Source organism: Enhydra lutris, unplaced genomic scaffold (genome assembly GCF_002288905.1).
Source record: "Enhydra lutris kenyoni isolate GAN:26980312 unplaced genomic scaffold, ASM228890v2 scaffoldscaffold26, whole genome shotgun sequence".
Taxonomy (NCBI): Eukaryota; Metazoa; Chordata; class Mammalia; order Carnivora; family Mustelidae; genus Enhydra; species Enhydra lutris.
This window is the reverse complement of record NW_019154110.1, coordinates 26,097,337-26,114,713: the sequence shown is the minus strand read 5'-3', so window position 1 is coordinate 26,114,713 and position 17,377 is coordinate 26,097,337. Positions and strand designations below refer to the sequence as shown.

The window sequence follows — 17,377 nt, the reverse complement described above, 5'->3', positions numbered from 1 at the left end:
TGTGTGTGTGTGTGTGTGTGTGTGTGTGTGTGTGTGTGTGTGTGTGTGTATGTCTTTACCTATCACCTCATACCAAAGGCTATCTTGCTTCAAATGCAGGAGAATATGTTCAAGAACAGTTACTTACACTGGAATCAAGACTGCACTAGGCATTCGTTGTATGACATGGACAAAATTGCTTAATCTCTCCAAGCCTCAGTTTGCTTTCTCTGAGAAATGGGGACAATACACTATATTCTTCAAAGGTATAAAGACATAATCCAGTAATACAGTTAGCACAGGGTAGGACACATAATGTAAGCTCTCAACAAATATTCTTTTTGGTTATTTTTCTTGAAACACTACCGTGGACTAGAACACTATCATAGGATAGTACTGTTACTGTCTTTGATAAAACAGCAAAGAAAGTTTACATAATTGTTTCACAGTCCTCTATACCTCAAAATTAAGTTTTAGTATATGTCCCAAATGTCCCTTTTAAAAAAGTATGTTAGATGACATCATAAAGTCACCTAAATTTCACCTGACTATATTTCGACTTCCAGTAAGTTCCATTATTGGTTGTGCAAATATCGGGTGTTCTACCTAGCTCAGATACTTTCTCCTCCTTCCTCCTTTCCTCTCTAAGCATAAAAACTCTCTTTTAGAATATTAATTATACCTTCTAAACCCAAATTTCTGAAAATCTATGAAGTCCATGGCAACTTTTCCATAAAAATTTCAAAACTTTTCATTAACAGATGCTCAAAATTTTAGAATTTCTAGACCAAAACTCCGTATTTTTTATTAACATATAATGTACTATTTGTTTCAGGGGTACAGGTCTGTGAATCATCAGTCTTACATAATTCACAGCAAAACTCCATATTTTCTGAGTCTCATGAAAATTCTCATGTTCCTGAAATTTCTCATCTTCTTGACGGGGTTTCCCCCCCACTTTGGCCCTTTTATTACCTTGCCTGGTTTTACTTAAAAGAATATTTACAGGATATTTCTTTGAGACTCAGTTTTCTTAGCATCCAGACTCAGGTAAGAATGATCCTCCTTAGGTGAGAAAATGTGTCACAATATATATAACAATATCATGTTTATAGAAACATGAGGGTGTATACATTTTGGTTCTGAAGTACAGTAAAAACATTTTAAACTCAAATTGTACATATATCAGTTTTATCTATTAGGTGTGTTATATTTCCCAAAAATTTAACAAGCACAATTAAGGGTTATTATCTCTAACATTAAAAGAGAAGTAGTAAGAGACAAACCAGATAGGAGTTTATATAAAATGGGGTTCACCCCAACACAGGTTACATATCACATACTTTGCATATCATAGAAATGTCTGGTAAACATTTCAGCTTCAACTTACTCTGAAATGGTCTACAGAATACAACCCTGTCTATTCACACACCAGAATTAACAAATCTTTTATCCTCCCATATGTTCCTCTTTGATAACTACTAATTATAGGATGCAGGCTCTTGTTTTAATGTTATGCTTAATTAGCTAGACCTGAATCAAAGAGTGTAGGTTTTATACTGCCTTTTCAGCATTGAAGTATAGGAGGCTTAAAAGTTCCTGTTTTTATAACAAGAACTACGTCACAGCAGTAACAAGATAGCAGTCTGAATCTGTGTAATAAAAGGAGTATTTACAAAAGTGTGGACAGGACTTTTAGGGAAAGCAACAAGGAATACCTTAATACCCAGGGCTCATAATAGCAAGGAGCAGTTACCCTATGCCTGAAGACCTATGCAAGGATTTGGGTGAAGTAGTCAAAGGGCAGCATGCCAAACTTCTTAGGATTACTACAGAGATGCACTCAATGTACAGTAATTTCCATGAGAGTTGCAGTGCTCTAAAAAAAAATCCAGAAGTAATACCAGAGATACTGCAGCAGAGAAAACCAAGGTAGAAACAGTTACGAATAGGAAAGTGTGGTTGTGGTCCCACCGACTTTACCGAACACAGAGCTGTGATGGATTTAAAGTGAATAGAGCATGGACTAAGTCTGTCCTTCATCCAGTTTTATTTGTCTGTATTAAATATGTACCACTGGAATTGCTCAAGCCCTCATAGGTAGTAAACTCTAAGCATACTGAATTCCAGTTCAGACTATTCTGATGAAGGAGATAGCTGAAGGGAGCCTTGTAATTCCCACACACACTTTTAACAGTCCTGTGTATGGGAAGACAGTTCCTGGAGATTAACAACAGACTCCTGGTGATTAAACAGCTCTTTCCCCCAGTTGCTTCAGTTGTAACTAATATATCAGAACTTTATAGGAGGCAAAACAAGCTTAGCCAGACTTCTATGCCATTCCAGACTTGCCTACTGCATTCTTTTCCATGCCAGTTTCAGTTTCTGCCAGGTATGGCAGAGAATCAAGTATAGATATGGTTTGGCTACACAGATGTTTGTGTTCACTAGCACACTGCCATAATCTAGTGAGGTAGGCTTGGACTTGATAACCATTAATAGCAAGTTAGTATTATACATTGATAATTGTGGCATTCATGAGTGAAAAATCATCAATGAATTTGAAAAAGCAAGTCCAGAAATAGACTCAAATACATAAGGAGATTTAGTATATGAAAAGGTGGTATCTTAAATCAGCAGGGGAAAAAAATGCATTGCTTAGTAAGTGGTGTTAGGTTATGGTCACATCAGATTTAAAAACATTTAAACCTCACATCTTGGTATCCTGATGGATTAAATATTTGAAAATATAAAACATGAAACTTTGAACAGAAGAAATTATAAAACAATGTTTGTGCAAAATTATAACTGGAACGGTCTTTCAAAGTATGACACCAACCCGGAAGTCATAAAGGAAGAGATTAATAAATTTGACTATATCAAAAGTAAACAGCTGCATGGCAAAAATGACATAAGCAAAGTCAAAGAAGAAAGACAAACTAGGAAAAATATGTGAAATTCATATTACATAAAATCAGTGTATAAAGGCTAACCACAGTAGAAATAAAAACATAATAAATATAGACAATACAGAAATTTTTCTATAATTTTTCTACATGATTTCTATTTTTTTCTTATAGAAAAGGGGATACCGTAGCACCTGGGTGGCTCAGTGGGTTAAAGCCTCTGTCTTCAGCTCGGGTCATGATCTCAGGGTCTTAGGATCAAGCCCCTCATCGGGCTCTCTGCTCAGCGGGGAGCCTGCTTCTCCCTCTCTATCTCTGCCTGCCTCTCTGCCTACTTGTGATCTCTGTCAAATTAATTAATTAATCAATTTTTTTAAAAAAGAAAAGGAAATACCAATAGCCTTAAACATCTGAAGAGCTGCTCAATCCCACTTACAATAAGGGAAATACAAATGAAAATCACATAGAGAGGGGCACCTGGGTGGCTCAGTCATGTTAAGCATCTGTCTTCAGCTCAGGTCATGATCCGAGGATGGGATAGAGCCCTGCGTCAGGCTCCCTGCTCCACAGAGAGCCTGCTTCTCCCTCTCCTACTCCCACTGCTTGTGTTCCCTCTCTTACTGTCTCTCTCGCTGTCAAATAAATAAATAAAATCTTTTAAAAAAGAAATCACATAGAGCGCTGTGAAGTGTATAAACCTGGTGATTCACAGACCTGTACCCCTGGGGCTAATAATACATTATATGTTAATAACAAGAAATTTTTAAAAAATCACATAGGGAGGGGAGGTGGGTGGGGGATGGGCTAAATTGGTGATGGGTATTTAGGAGGGCACTTGGGATGGCCACTTATATGTGGCCGGCCACTTATATGTAAGTGATGAATCATTAAATTCTACTCCTGAAACCAATATTAAACTATATGTTAACTAACTAGAATTTAAATTAAAATTTGAAAAAGAAAAAAAAACCTAGAGAAACTTTTTCACCTATCATATCACCTATCATACCAAGATTAAAGATAAATACACAGGTGTCTATATACATAGATACATATTGCTATATATGTATTTATGTATTTGTGTATCCTGTGTATCATTGCATTAATAAAAATGGGGAAAGACAAAACATTCACATATTGCTGGTAGATGTGTAAAATGGTATAATCTCTATGGAAGGTGAAGCTGGCATTATCTAACAAATATTATGAACAAATGTATACTCTTTGATCCAGCTACTCTATTTCTGTAGGAATTTATTCTACAGAAAACACTCACACATGTGAAATTATGTATGAACAGGCTTATTCACTGCAGTAGCATATGTAAACTCAAAAGACTAAAAGCAAACGAAATATCCAGCAGTGGAAAACTGATTTAATAAATTATAATACCTTCATAAATGGAATACAATGCTACCATAACAAAACCAAAAGACAACTGACAGAATGGGAGAAGATATTTGCAAATGACATATCAGATGAAGGGCTAGTATCCAAAAGCTATAAAGAGCTTAGCAAACTCAACACCCAAAGAACAAATAATCCAATCAAGAAATGGGCAGAGGACATGAACAGACATTTCTGCAAAGAAGACATCCAGATGGCTTGAAACATGAAAAAGTGCTCAACATCACTCGCCATCAGGGAACGCAAATCAAACCCACAATGAGATACCACCTCACACCAGTCAGAATGGCTAAAATTAACAAGTCAGGAAATGACAGATGCTGGCGAGGATGTGGAGAAAGGGGAACCTTCTACATTGTTGGTGGGAATGCAAGCTGTTGCAACCACTCTGGAAAACAGCATGGAGGTTCCTCAAAAAGTTGAAAATAGAGCTTCCCTATGACCCAGCAATTGCACTACTGGGTATTTACCCTAAAGATACAAATGTAGTGATCTGAAGGGGCATGTGCACCCGAATGTTTATAGCAGCAATGTCCACAATAGCCAATCTATGGAAAGAACCTAGATGTCCATCAACAGATGGATAAAGAAGAGGTGGTATATATATACAATGGAACACTATGCAGCCATCAAAAGAAATGAAATCCTGCCATTTGAGACAACGTGGATGGAACTAGAGGATATTATGCTTAGCGAAATAAGTCAATTGGAGAAAGACAACTATCATATGATCTCCCTGATGTGAGGAAGTGGAGATGCAACATGGGGGGTTTAGGGGGTAGGAAAAGAATAAATGAAACAAGATGGGATCGGGAGGGAAACAAATCATAAGAGACTCTTAATCTCACAAAACAAACTGAGGGATGCTGGGGAGGGTGGAGGGGGTTAGGGAGAGGGTGGTGGGGTTATGGACATTGGGGAGGATATGTGCTATGGTGAGTGCTGTGAAGTGTGTAAACCTGGCGATTCACAGACCTATACCCCTGGGGCTAATAATACATTATATGTTTATAAAAAAATAAAAATAATTAAAAAGAAAGAGAGAATGGCAAAGCGATCTATATACTACCTGAATGCTTCATGTGAAAAAACAAAGCAGGAAGATCATGACTGATGTACTACCATTTGTATAGATGAAAGAAATGAATAAATATTCTTATTCCTTATGTGTTAAATATCTTCAGAATGAGTAACAAAAAACTGGAAGCTCTGGTTGCCTTCAAGGGGGGGAACCTAGGTGACTGTGAAGAAAGGTGAGAGGAATACATGTGAAAAAATGATATTCAAGATGTTTAAATTTTAAAATATAAAAGATGTAAAATATAAAAATATTTCACCAGAGACTAGTTTTTTTGGTTTTTACCCTCTACTTCTTCCCTATCCAAGACAATGCTAAGCAACCTTTGAACTTTTCCTACATTCCTTCTAAAGGAGATTTATTTTCATGTCTTAGCAATGCTGGTCTTGCCAAAGCTTATATGGATAGAGGGGTGGACACAGAGCTACAACACACAGCCCAGCTCAGTGGTTATGATTAGAGGCCTGATTCAAACAGTGGGAAGACTTGGGGTTGGGGGAAAGTTTTCCATCCCCCAGGGGAAAATGGTAGGCACCGTTGTGGTATCACATCATAATTCAGTTGCCTCGTTTGAGGCAGCTTTCCTGGGTATGCACTTTCCCTACTATCTAAGAGAAGAATTATATAATCAGCAAGCATGTTTGGGGTATAGAGGTAAATTCCAAGGGAACTGTTTAAGTATTACATGTTCTCCTTTATTACAATATAAATAATATCATCTGGAAGGGACTACAGATTTTAGTTTGAATTATTTAGAAAAATGCATGATGGTCACAGCTAATTCCAAAAAGAAACAGAAAAATATTATATGAATAGTGAACATCAGGGGGCTCTTAGGCCCTTAGGCCCATGAAATGGAATCTGAAATCCCCTAGAATACATGTCCATAGATATTTGCTGACAGTGGAGTTTCAAACGACTCTATGTAAGTTTCATGCTTATTTGTATGTTAATAATGTACAGTGCATTATTAACCTAGGGTAACATGAAGGTAAAGACAATTTCTTTCCCATCTGACTTTTCAGAGGCAGAGTATACAGAGCTTAAAAATGTGGACTCCAGTGCTGGGTTGCCTGGAAACAAATCATTGTTTCCTATTTATTGGTTTTAATTCTCCCTGTGCCTCAGTTTCCTCACCTGTAAAGGGGAGATTATAGTGAAGCTTACTGCACTGGGCAATTAGTACTGGCAAATGCGCTAATCTGTGTAAACCATGGAAACAACTGCATAAGTTGCTGGGTGTTGTGTTACTGCAGCATCTAGCAAAGTACTCAGCAGGTGATACTCAGAGCCTGGAGAAGGAAGCAAAGAAGGACAAGAATTCCACAATCCATTGTGTTTTCATTTTGTGTAGGCTCCTTAAAAGAACAGGTATAATTAGTGTGTAATTATACCAAATATCTCTTCCTTATCTCTAAATGGCTTCAGTTCTTTTTTTAGCACATAAATGGTTTCTAATTTATTTATCCCTTAAAACTTCAAATTACTGGCTTTTAGGAGGAAAAGGCATTCATTATATACATGGAGAGTTATAAAATACATAAAAAACGGATGGAGTATGTTTTATAAGTTTTATGAAAAACCTTCCTTATATCTCTATCTTCAAATTGGTTCAAGCCTTTGCTTTGAAGTGATCATTATGCTCATTATCATCACTGGAGGCTATAAGCACACCGCTCACCTTGCTCCACTTCAACCTTAGCATCTCTCCCCAGAAAGCCAAGTGTATTTTGGCATTTCTAATGGCAAATCAAAAACTTAAAGTAAACTATATATGGCATGTATATATTGCATTCCTGCCTAATGGCTTTTAATAGACCCACCATTTCTCCTGAAATATAAGACTATACACACTCTCTCCCTCATTCTAGCAATCTCAATTTATCTCTCACTACTTCTTAAAGTATACCTTCCAGACACTTCCCTCTCACCATCACAAGCCAGAGTTACGCCCCTTCTCAACTGTTGTTCTTTCTCTTGAACAACACAAGGTCAATGCGTCTTCTCTGATGGCTGAGACAACATCTATGCTCATTAAACAGAGATCTCCTTTATCAAAATCATTCTATTTCAGGCTCTGGGGATACAAAAATGAGCAAAGCATAGTCCTTGCCCTAATGGAGTTTACATTCTAGAGGGAACCAGAAACATAAATGCATTTCTGGTAGAAAATGATATGATGGAACCTACGTATGTACAAAGAACAACCGAACTGCAATGGAGAAAAGACTTCACTTTGTGTCGTGCCAAGGAAGACACAGGAGGAAGGTGGCATTTGAACTCAATGGGAAAAATAACTAGGAAAACACTGAGCTCACAAGAGACTTTGCAGCAAGAGGGACTATCATGAATGTAACTTGCTTTTTCCTTGAATATTTTATCCCCTGAATATCTGTGGCACTGAAGAATACCTCTTAGGAGTGAACCAGATGTGGCCTTGATTATAAAACTCTTTATGGCTATAATTACTATGTAAGTACATGCAAGAACAAAAATATTTATATTCCCCTTCATGCTTCTAAGAAAATCTTAAAACATAAATGATACAACAAAAACTGACAGACATTTTAGGTTAGAATATTTGAAAATTTTTTAATAAAAATGTCATAAAGTATAACCAGGGCGTATTTTGACATTTCAAAAAACAGATAAAACACTATCAGCCCAATTACGCTAGCCCAGCCCAGAAGACATTTCTGAAAATCAACACAGATCAATCCCAGATGACTCTTTGTTATTTAAAAATCCTGAGTTGCTGCTAACTGTTTCAAAGTACATCAGGGTGATGAGAAATAACACAGCTTGGAATGTTGTAGGAATTTCATTAACCCAATGACCACCAGAATATACACAATGAATCACAAGTCTCCTCACTTCTTACCCTCAAAAAGAAGGAGCTAACTTCCTTTTTTTCTACCAGCATTCCATCTACTGAAATATTAATTTTCCACTAGAGATTCTTCTCCATCAGAAGCTCTTCCAAAATCATTGCAATATGAGAAACAGAGAAAAGACAGGGACCTACCTGTGTCACATGATACCCAGAGATTAAAGGCTTGTGACACTGAAAACAAAGGAACAAATAAGAAGTGATTCACATGAAAACCCTGGGGAACTTGAGAAAAGGGAAATAACTATTTTCTATTCATGGGGAGTTTTTACTAGAAAAACATAATGATTTAATTTACTAAATGCATTTGTAGTCATATAAACAAAACGAAGGAAATCGTCTTTTCATAATCACAGAAGTCCCCCAGCAGGGTATAAAAGGAGCCATGTGGCAAGGACACCTCCAAACTCACTCTCTTGGAAACACACCCACAACTTCCACCCTCTGACACCATGGTTAATTCCTCTTGTGACTCTGTCTGCTCTGGCCAGGGCTGCGGTCACGGCCTCTGCCAGGAAACATGCTGCTGCCCTTCCAGCTGTGGTTCCAGCTGCTGCAGGCCCAGCTGCTGCATCTCTAGCTGCTGCCGCCCCACCTGCTGCCAGACCACCTGCTTCAGGACCACCTGCTGCCACCCCACCTGCTGTGTGTCCAGCTGCTGCCAGCCCTCCTGCTGTGGCTCCAGCTGCTGCCGCCCCTCCTGCTGCTGCCCCTCCTGCTGCCTGCGCCCAGTCTGTGGCCAGGTCTCCTGCCACACCACTTGCTATCGCCCCACCTGTGTCATCTCCACCTGCCCCCGCCCCATGTGCTGTGCCTCCTCCTGCTGCTGAGCCTCTTCCCTAAACCCATCCTCTCCCTTCATTGGGTTCATCATAGCAACAGACTCCATACACCATATGGATACCTTGGAGGTGGCCATTCCCAGCAACTATGTGTCTACATCCCAGCCTCAGGCCAAACTCTCACCTTTTCCTCAAGTGGGCCCAGAATATGAAATTAGGTGATATTCATAGAAAGAAATTACTAGAATTGCCCAAATTCTATTTCTTACCTTTTGATTTCTGGGCACCACGTCACCCTGCCCCAAACACAGAAATTCCAGCAGAGCCTGCAAGGGCACTACTGTCACAGCCTCAAATCCAAAAGTCTGTTTTCCTTTTATAGGAAGATTTCCGTATCTTATTGCTACTTTTGAATAAAGCTCCACTTTCTTGGCCTAGAAATACAATGTTCTTGTGTCTGCTGTTTGGCAGTGTCCTCATTTCCTGGGAAATTATAGCCAACATGCCACTGTATCAGGATTTCCAGTCCCTGTTCTCACCTTCAGGAAAATCTGAACGTGGAGTGTGACATTACAAACCAACCAACCAACCAATACAGAAATAACAATATACAGAACGTCCAAATGCACTGAAGAATCATAAAGAATTTTATGTAAAAAATTCAGGGGCATGGAGGAGAAGAGTTGTATAGCACAGCAAGCCTTTCTTCAATATTTCTGAAAGCCTACTTTGCCCTACAATTCCACTCCTGAAAGATGTCTCATCCCTCTGTCTCCCTTTCTTTCCCCCAACTCTTTTGTTCTTCCCTTGTCTGGTTTTCTTGGAAAACCAGGGGATCCTCCTTATGGTCTATCCATCTCCTATGTAATCCAATTTATTACCCTCTCAGCTTCTCTAACTTCATCTCCAACAATTAACAACAAAATAATGATCTTTCAGGAAAATCAATCACCCTGAGTAGTTGGGAGCATAGCAGAAAATGGAAAGTACTCAAATGTTAATATTTCCCTATCTTAATGACTTTTCTGGGATGTGTACTTATAGCCATGTTTAGGAGCACTTTGTCAACAAATATTATGAGGAGTGTGGGACTGACAAGAAACCAAAATGCACTAGTTTGGTTCTTAGTAAGCCCAGAATACTCCCAAATCCTTATGGACTCTATCCCACCTAAAAAAAAAAAAAAAAAGAATTAAAAATAAATTTCTGATGAACTCATGCTAGTGAAAGCAGGAGAAAGATTTAGCAAGCTTTGTACTAAATGCATATTCTGAGAGTTGCAGAGCTAATAAGTAATACAGTGGGACTGAGTCATGATTGTGTTTAACTCCATAAATTAATTTAACTTGCCTAGGGACATTATTTCTCAACTCCACTCAAGTTACAAAATTCCTAATAGATCTGAGATGGTACATGAAAATTAGTTGCACCATCAGTTGGCTTAAGCATAAAAATTTGGGTTGGTTTTTGTCTTTTTTTTTTTTTTTTGAGAGGGAGAGGCTCTATCGGTACTTTTTCTTTAACAATAAAGAAAATCTTAAAGAAAAAGAGTGTAAGTGGAAGAATTGGAAAGAAAACAATAACAACAACAACAACAAAAAAGCCCCACCCTGGATTTAATGGAAAATCCAGAATTTCACACACATGGACTTGGTTTGCATATTAGTTATCTACACTTGTTGTGTAACAAGTTATCCTAAAATCTGGTAGCTTAAAACAACAAACATTTATTATCTCACATACTTTCTGAGGGTTAGCAATCCAAAAGTGGCAAGTCGGGCTCTGCTTGAGATTGCCGGCAAGTCCGTTGACCAGGGCTGTATTCCTATGAAGGCAGAAAAATCTACTTCCAAGCTCGCTCACATGGCTGCTGGCAGGAGACCAGTTCCTCACTTACCATGTGGGCTGTTCAGGCACCATGCCATCTGGCTCCCCCCAGAGCAAGTAATCTAAGAAAGTGAGAAAAGTAGCAAGAAAACCCAAGATGGAAGCCACAAGCTTATAATAACCTAATCTTGAGAGGGACATATTCTCAGTACTGCTGAATTCCATTATTTTCCAAATGAGTCATCATGTCTAGCTCACACTCAAGGGGAAGGGATCACACAAGGACGTGAATACCAGCCGTCATCATAGAGCTTGCCAACTACAGTATGTAAGAGAGGTGCTCACAAATCTGAAAACGGGTTTTACTGCTTCGGGCCTGCAGGTGATTTCCCGGGTCATAGGAAATGTCTACAGAGCAGACATCTATAACTTGGGCTATGGGAAAGCTGAAGGAAGAGCAAGAGCAAACACAGGCACTGGAAAGGAATAGTCAGAGGGAAGGCAAGTAATAGAGCACAGTGTCCAAAAATGAGTGGCAACTTGAAAAAAAAAAAAATCAAAGGACAGAATTCTACATCCAGCTATGACAAAGTAGCTGGTATCAGACTGAACCTCTCAATGAGGATAACTATAAGAACTGGATAAAATTAAGAGAATAATTGATTTTAAGCACTGGGAATTGATCTATGCAGGCAGGATTGAGCGTCCCATAGTCTTCGAAGAAAATTAAATCCTTTACATTGGAAGATAAAGTCACCTTAGGCCTCTCCAGTTTTTTCATATAAAATGTCTGGTATTCAATTAAAAATAGATATGCCAGAGGAAAAAAGGATCAAATTAATAAAACCAAGGAAAATATAGTAGAAATATACTCAGAAATTATCCATATAAATAATTAAAACTAACTTTAAAATAACTATGATTAATATATTTAAAGTAATAGATGAAAAATGGCAAATTTTATCAGAGAACCAAAATATGTAAAAACAAAAATGAAAAGTCTAGTGAAAATCCTAGAATTAAAAAATTCAAAACCTGAAATTCAGAACTCAATAAAGGGGTTTAGCAGATTGGACAGAAGAAAGAGCACACTGGAAATAGAAAATATCCACACTAAAATACAAAAAGAAAAAGGTTAAAAAAATACAGACAAGAGCATGAGGTACACATGGAACAAAGTGAAAGAAGATCAAATGTACACATAAACTTGAGTCCCAGGAAAAGAGAACAGGAAAGAAGCTATAAACAAAGAGATAGATGATGGGCAATTTAACAAAAGTGATGGAAACATCAAACCACAGATTTAAGAACCTCTTTGAACTACAATTTATTTATAGTCTTCATAATCTTCAATTATCTCAATTCTTGAGGTTACATTTTCTTTTCTTGAATCTACTATGCTACTCATGGTGGAATACCCTCTTGCATATTTTGTAATATTTTTCCCTCTTGCATACTTTGTAACATTTTTCCTGTGGACATCCCATGCAACCTGTGTGTGGTTTCTTTTCCTTGGGCTTACTGCTTCTTTAATTTTGAGTTTTTCTTTCATAGCAGTTATTTCTGTGTGGTATGATTTTTGCTTTTGTTTCTGACGATTCCAAGAACATTTGGGTGATGCATTTTGACAGGAATACTACATACATGATGTGTCCTTTCAGTGTGTGACTTAGGGAGACACATGACCATTTGTCTTATTATTAACGATGCTAACATTGATCTCATGGTTAAGCTTTTTTTCTCAAGTTTCTCCACAGTAAAGTTAGCATTTTCCCCCTTTGAAATTAATAAATGACCAATGAGGAGATATTTTTAAAATGTCCAAATATCTTGTCCCCCAACAAACTTTCACCTATTAGCTGTAGCCTCCATTGATGATATTTACCTGAATCAAGTTTTATTATGAAGAGTAAATGGTGATTTCTTTTAAACTCAGTTTTTCCTTCTACATTTATTAGTTGACATTCTACTACCATGGATAACTTCCTCATCTTTCTTTTCATTTCTTTAATTAGTCTCAATATGGACTTGTGGGGGGTTTTTTAATGGGTTAAAATCCATTACTATCGCTATTCATTTTGCTATTGAAGCTGTCCCATAGTGGACCAGTGAGAGTCCCTTCAAAGAAGCTCCAAACATTTTTTTAATATTTACAAACAACGAGTTGTTGGTAATGGTTTCAAATTGAACACAGGAAGTAATACCTTGCACATACTTTGAAACAGCCAGAGTCTATTCTCTGATGAGAATTTATGACTCACAGATAGGGTCTGTCTTCCTCATAGCCCACAGGTATCTCATAAAGATGAACTTTTTTCTATCCCCTACTATAATTCTACCTCTCTCTTTTTTTTTTTTCCTAGCAAATTTTTAAATATTTATTTATTTACTTATTTAAATTTCTTTTCAGTATTCCAGAATTCATTCTTTATGTACCACACCCAGTGCTCCATGCAATACGTGTCCTCCATAAAACCCACCACCAGGTTCACCCAACCTCCCACCCCCTCTTCCTTCCAAAACCCTCCATTTGTTTCTAAGAGTCCACAGTCTCTCATGGTTCGTCTCCCCCTCCAATTTCCCCCAACTCACTTCTCTACCTCTCTTTTGACATCAAAAGACCCTGGCATCATGTGAATAATTTGTCCAAACAACATCATGGAGTAAACCTCAATGATGGAACCCATGCGATGGGCCCTTTTGACAAGACAATAGAAAAGAGTTGAGGGTCCATATCTGGGCTCTCTACTCTGTTCCACTGGTCTATGTGTCTGTTTTTATGCCAGTACCATGCTGTCTTGGTGATTACAGCTTTGTAGTAAAGCTTGAAATCAGGTAACATGATGCCCCCAGTTTTATTTTTGTTTTTCAACATTTCCTTAGTGATTCGGGGTCTCTTCTGGTTCCATACAAATTTCTGGATTATTTGCTCCAGCTCTTTGAAAAATACCAGTGGAATTTTGATCAGAATGGCATTAAAAGTATAGATTGCTCTAGGCAGTATAGACATTTTATCGATCTTATTGATTCTTTCAAAAAACCAGCTTCTAGTTTCATTGATACGTTCTACTGTATCTCTGGTTTCTACCTCATTGATCTCAGCTTTAATCTTGATTATTTCCCTTCTTATGTGTGGAGTTGATTTGTTGTTGATTCTACAGTTCTTTAAGGTGTAGAGACAGCTGGTGTGTTCTGGATTTTTCAATTTTTTTGAGGGAGGCTTGGATGGCTATGTATTTCCCCCTTAGGACCGCCTTTGCTGTATTCCATAGGTTTTGGACCGAAGTGTCTTCATTCTCATTGGTTTCCATGAATTGTTTCAGTTCTTCTTTGATCTCCTGGTTGATCCAAGCATTCTTAAGCAAGGTGGTCTTTAGCTTCCAGGTGTCTGAGTTCCTTCTGAACTTTTCCTTGTGATTGAGCTCCAGTTTCAAAGCAGATATGGACCCTCAACTCTATGGTCAAATAATCTTTGACAAAACAGGAAAAAATATACAGTGGAAAAAAGACAGTCTCTTCAATACATTGTGCTGGGAAAACTGGACAGCTATATGTAGAAGAATGAAACTCGACCATTCTCTTACACCGTACACAAAGATAAACTCAAAATGGATAAAAGACCTCAATGTGAGACAGGAATCCATCAGAATCCTAGAGGAGAACATAGGCAGTAACCTCTTCAATATCAGCCACAGCAACTTCTTTCAAGATATGTCTCCAAAGGCAAAGGAAACAAAAGCGAAAATAACTTTTGGGACTTCATCAAAATCAAAAGCTTCTGCACAGCAAAGGAAACAGTCAAGAAAACAAAGAGGCAACCCACAGAATGGGAGAAGATATTTGCAAATGACAGTACAGACAAAAGATTGATATCCAGTATCTATAAAGAACTCCTAAAACTCAACACACACAAAACAGATAATCATATCAAAAAATGGGCAGAAGATATGAACAGACACTTCTCCAATGAAGACATACAAATGGCTATCAGACACATGAAAAAATGTTCATCATCACTAGCCATCAGGGAGATTCAAATTAAAACCACATTGAGATATCACCTTATACCAGTTAGAATGGCCAAAATTAGCAAGACAGGAAACAACATGTGTTGGAGAGGATGTGGAGAAAGGGGAACCCTCTTACATGGTTGGTGAGAATGCAAGTTGGTGCCCCCTCTTTGGAGAACAGTGTGGAGATTCCTCAAGAAAGTAAAAATAGAGCTTCCCTATGACCCTGCAATTGCACTACTGGGTATTTATCCCAAAGATACAGATGTAGTGAAAAGAAGGGCCATCTGTACCCCAACGTTTATAGCAGCAATGGCCACGGTCGCCAAACTGTGGAAAGAACCAAGATGCCCTTCAACAGATGAATGGATAAGGAAGATGTCGTCCATATACACTATGGAGTATTATGCCTCCATCAGGATGAATACCCAACTTTTGTAGCAACATGGACAGGACTGGAAGAGATTATGCTGAGTGAAATAAGTCGGGCAGAGAGAGTCAATTATCGTATGGTTTCACTTACTTGTGGAACATAACAAATAACATGGAGGACAAGGGGAGTTAGAGAGAAGGGAGTTGGGGGAAATTGGAAGGGGAGGTGAACCATGAGAGACTATGGACTCTGAAAAACAATCTGAGGGGTTTGGAGCGGAGGGAGGTGGGAGGTTGGGGGAACCAGGTGGTGGGTATTAGAGAGGGCACGGATTGCATGGAGCACTGGGTGTGGTGCAAAAACAAGGAATACTGTTATGTTGAAAATAAAAAAAAAAATAAAAATAATTTAAAAAAAGAAAATAGAAAAGACAATTTTGAGAATAACCAGATTGGAAACCTTAACATACCCAGAAAAGGATATATTATTTTTCCTCATCTGAAAATATTTAACCAGAAAAACACAGTGATTTAATTTAATGACTAATACTTCTTCAGGAAAAGAAAACTAGGAAATGGTCCAGGATAAAAACACAGCAGCTTCAGCAGAGTATAAAAGAGGACAAGCAGCACAGGGATTTTCAAATTCACTAAGCTCACTCTCTTCCTAATACCAGAACCTCCACCTTCTGACATCATGGTCAACTCCTGTTGTGGCTCCGTCTGCTCTGACCAGGGCTGTGGCAAGGAGACCTGTTGCTGCCCCAGCTGCTGCCAGACCACCTGCTGCAGGACCACCTGCTGCCGCCCCACCTGCTGTGTGTCCAGCTGCTGCCAGCCCTCCTGCTGTGGTTCCAGCTGCTGTGGCTCCAGCTGCTGCAGGCCTAGCTGCTGCATTTCCAGCTGCTGCCGCCCCTCCTGCTGTGGATCCAGCTGCGGTGGCTCCAGCTGTTGTGGCACTAGCTGCTGCCGCCCCACCTGCTGCATTTCTAGCTGCTGCCGCCCCTCCTGCTGTGTGTCCAGCTGCTGTGGCTCCAGCTGCTGCCGCCCCTCCTGCTGCTGCCCCTCCTGCTGCCTGCGCCCAGTCTGTGGCCAGGTCTCCTGCCACACCACTTGCTATCGCCCCACCTGTGTCATCTCCACCTGCCCCCGCCCCATGTGCTGTGCCTCCTCTTGCTGCTGAGACCCTTCCCTATGACCACCAACTTTGTTTATCTCTGTCCCACATTTGTAGACCCTCCTTTTGTGCTTTTTAAACACATGGAGTGGAAATGATGCTGCTCAACTGAATTGGGCCTTGATTCCATGGAGGAACCAATCACACTGTTGAAGAAGATGGATGTGGCATGGAGCTTGCTTACACAGTTGCTTATACAGTAACAAATTTTACCCTTTGACAATTGGTGAAATCATTCTCCTAACTTCCCTTTTCTAGGCCTTTACTGTAACCTGATATATTTTTGTACCAAAATAAAGTTACAATTCCCTGCATTAACAATTCAGTGTGATTACTGCTCCCTTAAGATTTTGTCTTCAGCTCGTAGGCAACTGTATTTGACTTACACCTGCAGCAAACACACATGGTCTTGTCACTTCTCAATAAATAGTTTCCATTAGTCACTGCCTGAATCTTTCCTATGTGCCTCCTTATTTCATGGACAAATCACCTAACACTATGAACCTGTCCTAGGAAAATAAACAAAAAAGTGAAAACTAGAAGTTTGGAAGACTGTAGGTAGATAAAAGCAAAAATAACACAATACATGTTTCATGCATCACACCAGCCACCATAGCTATGCAATCTATTGCTCAGCAGAGTCTACAAATTCGTATTTGGACTTGTACTCAATGACACTGGTGTCATCCACGCAGCAAATCAAATTTTCACTGATTCTGACTCTATTTATGATAGGGCTTTAGTCAGTCTCATTTTTTTTCCTTTTGATAGAGAAGTTTCAGATCCTTATGAATTCAAGGGACAGGCAGTTTGCCTGGATGAGTAAAGCATGCCCTTAATAAGATGAAGTGTTTGGTGGAAACTGGGGCAATGTGTAGACTGCATGACCACATAAGAGGGTATTCCTGAGTTCCTGTCAATTGCTTCCATGGGAAAATGGGGACCCAGT

The 17,377-nt window shown here is 38.9% G+C and overlaps 1 protein-coding gene across 5 annotated transcripts in view; it reads left to right on the top strand.

Moving 5' to 3' along the window:
• LOC111151279 (keratin-associated protein 4-12-like) overlaps positions 1-16,434 on the top strand; it is a 42,016-nt gene extending 25,582 nt beyond the window's left edge. Inside the window, exons 1-2 of one of the 5 annotated variants that reach the window (XM_022509161.1) lie at positions 8,713-8,957; positions 16,002-16,434. In XM_022509161.1, the coding sequence (XP_022364869.1) occupies positions 8,713-8,957; positions 16,002-16,434 (678 nt within the window). Of the gene's footprint in view, positions 1-8,712; positions 9,091-16,001 lie in introns of those variants that run through there. The other 4 variants (XM_022509162.1, XM_022509163.1, XM_022509160.1 and 1 more) reach the window with 4 other exon arrangements.
• The last annotated feature ends 943 nt before the right edge of the window (positions 16,435-17,377 follow it).